Source organism: Corvus brachyrhynchos, unplaced genomic scaffold (assembly GCF_000691975.1).
Source record: "Corvus brachyrhynchos isolate BGI_N302 unplaced genomic scaffold, ASM69197v1 scaffold101, whole genome shotgun sequence".
Taxonomy (NCBI): Eukaryota; Metazoa; Chordata; class Aves; order Passeriformes; family Corvidae; genus Corvus; species Corvus brachyrhynchos.
The window spans coordinates 133,193-137,695 of record NW_008237239.1 but is presented as its reverse complement, the minus strand read 5'-3'; the positions used below and the strand labels follow the sequence as shown (position 1 = coordinate 137,695).

The following is a 4,503-nucleotide window of genomic DNA, read 5'->3' as shown; positions in this document are numbered from 1 at the left end:
CTGCTGGAGCATGGTGTGGATGTGAAGAGGAAAGATGAATGTGGGAAAACTGCCCTCATCCTGGCTTGAAATGGAGAGACCGGAGCTGGTGACAGCTTTGTTGAAAAAGGATGAAATAGATATTGATGTGGATGAGGAGGGCACACAGCCCTGATGGTGGCTGTGGAGAAAGGTGATTGCAATATAGCAAAGTTGTTGTGTGAAAAGGGAGCAAGGACTGATGATGGGAATCTTCTTGCAGTTGCAAGGAGAAATCATTCTCTTAGCATGGAAAACCTTCGTGAGCGCAAGGCCAGATTTGTTCCAGAAACCCCCAGAGCCTGGGAGCCAAACAGCAAATGCTGGAGGGCCCAGCTGAAAGAGCTTGATTGAATGTATCGCCCATGATTGGCAAACTGATGATATTTCCGTACATCCAGCAGAGAATTCAGGATGGCATCTACCTCGGGCTCCATGGAGGGACAGAGGTAGCAGTGAGAATAACCCTCAGTTCAGAGGGTGACGAAGAGAAAAGGTTCTTTGAACAATGTTCTCACTGTGAACATCTACTGAAGCTCTTCCAGTCTGAGAAGGAAAAAGGCTGCATGTACTTGTGCTTCCCACTCTGGGAAAAAAACCTCCAGGAACACCTGCAGGATGCTGAAGGCCAAAAGGATTACAAAGCTGCTCTGAAGATGATCTTCCAGGCACTGAGAGAGCTGCATTCCCTCAGACTTGCTCACCAGGATCTACAGCCTGGGAACTTCGTAATAGGTTATATTTTGCTTTCATTATGTTTTCATTTTGCTTTCCATGTAGTTTAGAGAAGAAGGTCTCACAGCTGTCTGTAAAAATACTGATGTCTTTGTGCTGAATAGGGTGGCTTTAGATCTCCTCTTTAAATAAGTACAGATATGTTCACAGAGAGGACAACCTTGCACATCTCAGTAGCTCTGCCCTCCTCCTCCAGGGCTTTGCAGGCAGATCAACCCACCACAGATGCCTTCAGAGACCATGTTTTTTAAAGAAGGGGCCATCCAGAAGTCAGTGATGGACCACATGAAGTTCTGCCACCTTTATTTGTTAAAAACTTCTCTTATTTCCTCAGATTTAGGTGGCAAAATTTACTTGGCGGACTTTGGTAATAAAAGAAGGTTGATTGAAGGTCAAGAAGAACTTGTAAACTCAGATTTAGAGGTAAGTTCTCTGTGAATCAACTGATTGAAGGTCAAGAAGAACTTGTAAACTCAGATTTAGAGGTAAGTTCTCTGTGAATCAACTGATGGTTTAAAATTTTGGGTGCTCTCTGATATTCGCTGTTGCAGTGGGTCCCTAGGGAAAGGCTTTTTGCATCCCTGACTAGAAAATACCTTGATTTGTGGGAAAGCCCATGTAATGACAGGTGTTGCTTAAGAGTGATGGTGATTTGGATGCCCATCTCCTCTGTCCTCGTGCACACAGCTTCAAGGTTTGTATGGGTGTGTATTTTAAACTTCTGGGCACCTACAGGGTTTAGGGATATGAGTCCTCTTCCATTAGGTTGGAAGTTGGGAGCGTGTGGCACAGGAGCAGTGATGTCTCTTTGCAGGCCCTGGGCAGGCTCATGCTCTACATTTTAACAGGGGGTAGGAAACCCCTCTAGCAAGTTGGCATCAAGGATTTGGCTCCCAATTCTCCAGATTACACAGAGGCTCTGGACCTTGTACAAAGCCTGTCCTCTTGTGATGAACGAGGCTTGGAAGGGTTAAGCAAACATCCCTACTTCTGGAGTAATCAGAGGTAAGTCCTGGGAGTACAAAGGATGTGGAATTTTGGTGTGGGAATTGCCTGTGGTGCTGGGAACAGTGATGTCCCATTGCAGCTAATGAAGTTTCTCATCCCACAGCAGGTTCAACTTCCTGAAGAGTATATGGAATCAAATCAAAGACATCCAAAACCAAAAAAGTATTTTTCAAGGTCCTAATGTCACTAAGAAAATTTTTCCTTATCCACAGTGGACCAAAAAGGTAATCCTCTTAAATCTGGATTAGTGTCAGGTTTGAACTAGACATTCAGGCTGAAGCTTTTCCTGAGTGTTTCACAGGCTCTGTTTAAAAATGAACTGGAAAAAGTAGCCCCACACAAATACAGACAACTGGGAGAAACAATTCAGCTGAAGGCACATAGTCAAAAGATGTTGATGCTAAAGGGAGCTCTGCTGACTGGGGTGGTAGAAGGGGTTGGTCATTCTCAAATTAGCTGGCAGACCTTCAAAGTTTATTGGTGGCCACTTAAGACAAGGGCCTCTGGCCCTTGTTACCAGCAAACTTCTGGCAGAAGTGTTTTGTTGGTTGTCTCAAAAGCAGAGAAGCCAGGCCTGCTTTGGCAGGTGACATTGTGCCAAATCATTTGGGATCTGACAGTTTCAGTTCAGTACAGGAGACCATGTGCTCTCATCAATGGCGCAGTTGGATGAGGACTCTGGACTCCCTCCTGCCCTCCAGGCATCCATGAAAATCTTCTGTGCCATGTTGACAGTCCTAATAGTAAAGCCACACCTTGGCAAGGCAGGAGAGGAAGCACTTAGACGAATCAGGGGGCTGTGTGGTGCATGCCCTGCAGAGTGGACTCTTCTGCTCGTGGTGGGAAATAGGCTTTTGAGGGTCAGGAGATTTTCCCATGCAAAATGATGTCCCTGCAAAAAGGCAGTGGCTGCAGTGAGTAGATGTGCTGGTTTTGTGAGTGTGAAAGGCAGGGAATAATCTATATGCTTTCTTTCAGATCGACAAAGATATTTTAGATGTCATGGAAAATCCTAGGAATGCAAAACCATTCAAACACAACAACAACGTCACTGGCCTCTTGAGGCTCATGAGAAACATGGATGAACACAAAGACAAAGGGTACATGTTCTCATCCTCGCCCCTGCCACAATTGCATGGAATCAGAGAATATCCTGAGTTGGCAAGGACCCACAAGGATCACCAAGTCCTGTCTTTGTCCAGGACAAGCCCAAGAATCCCCACCATGTGCCTGAGAGCGCTGTCCAAGATGACAGTGGGATTAGGCAGATGGAGGTGCTGGAGAAATAGAAAAAGAAACCAAAAAAACCCAAACTATTGAGGAGTTTAGTGAAGTTGTAGAAAAGTTGCAGCTCTGGGGGTTCTAGGAAACCTCCCCATGTTATCAGAAAGCCTCTGGAATGGCTTTTTCTCTGCAAGGGCATCCTAGAATATTAACCCCTTGGACAAGCTTTAAAAATCCTTTTTGCTTTTGTTCTCTTTCAGGATCAGCAACAAAATAGGAGACTATGCCGAGTATTTCCTGAAGTTTTTTCCAAAACTTACCATCTATGTATACAACAGTTTACGCCAGAACCCTGCATACAGTCACTTTGCAGACTTCCAGGACCCTTCTCTGTAGAATGTCACTGCCTCCTGTCCCATGTCTGATCCCACCATCACTCCTTTTATTTTTTATTTATTCACTTGCAGAAGAGCTGAAGACGTGGGTAAGGAGATGGGATAAAGCACATGCAGGGACAGAGTATGGAGGACTTAAACTAGGAAAGATTCCAAAGTGCTTGGTGTAACAGCCATGAGCTTTGGATACTCTGATTTGCACTATGATTATATGTTGCTTATGGAAATGTTTTTCAGCTGTTGAAAAGGCTGGATTGTTATTCTTTCAATGACCCCACGGAGAAACAAACTTGAAATAAACTTGCCTAGAAAACAGACTCTATACTCCTTTAGGAATGAGGTTCCCCCATCCCCTCTGCACAAGAAGAGAGATTCTGCAGCACTATCGAACCACCACCTGCATCAGTGGTCCTGGCCTGGAGCAAAGATCCTTCTGATGGTCCCTTCCCCCTGCCATGTAGCCCTGGGAGAGGGGCCCTGAGGGGAGGCACGGGGTTTCCCTGCCCCTGCTCAGCCTCGTTCCCCATTGGTTGGTCTGTGTTCCCTGCGTGGGCAAGGTTCCTCGGTCCTGTGACTCCAGGAGTTCCTCGGCAGAGCCCCGGCCATGCAGCTGGGAAAATAAACATCTCTGAAACATCTACCAAGAATCTGTCCTTATATACTTCTTCTAAGGGCCTCCTGGTTTGATACATTGTGTTACAGAATCCCCTCTGTAACAAATGGTAGAGAATTGCTGGCAAGACACCGATCCCTAAGGACAGAAAATTCGTGCGTAAAAACCACTCTAGATCTCTCTCTTCTCACCTTGGTTTGGATATTCTGTCTAGACTATGGAAGAATTGTAGGAAATGTGGCTCTCTGAGCCACAGAAAAAAATGTATCTAGAAGTTAACGGAATCCTTGAACAACAAAACAAGAAAGTATTTGTTCTGGGAGATCTAAAACATTTTTTAACTGGCTTTTCAAAAATTTCTTCTATACTTCTCGAGACTTACTTTTTGATATTGAACCTCGTGGAACTAGTCATGGGTGTTTTAGGTACAAGATCTGGGATAAGATAAGGGATCAAACAAAACATGGACTAGCGACAGAAACTCTTGAGGAGCATTTGTATGGTCCCATT

At 45.0% G+C, this 4,503-nt stretch overlaps 1 protein-coding gene across 1 annotated transcript in view; it reads left to right on the top strand.

The window, feature by feature from the left end:
* Positions 1-4,300, top strand: part of RNASEL (ribonuclease L) — a 6,206-nt gene extending 1,906 nt beyond the window's left edge. The window contains 9 exon segments of the mRNA XM_008630411.2: positions 2-65; positions 67-140; positions 143-376; positions 379-753; positions 1,088-1,176; positions 1,568-1,758; positions 1,865-1,985; positions 2,740-2,861; positions 3,246-4,300. Coding sequence (XP_008628633.1) covers positions 2-65; positions 67-140; positions 143-376; positions 379-753; positions 1,088-1,176; positions 1,568-1,758; positions 1,865-1,985; positions 2,740-2,861; positions 3,246-3,381 — 1,406 coding nt within the window. The 3' untranslated portion in view covers positions 3,382-4,300.
* Positions 4,301-4,503: the final 203 nt, after the last annotated feature.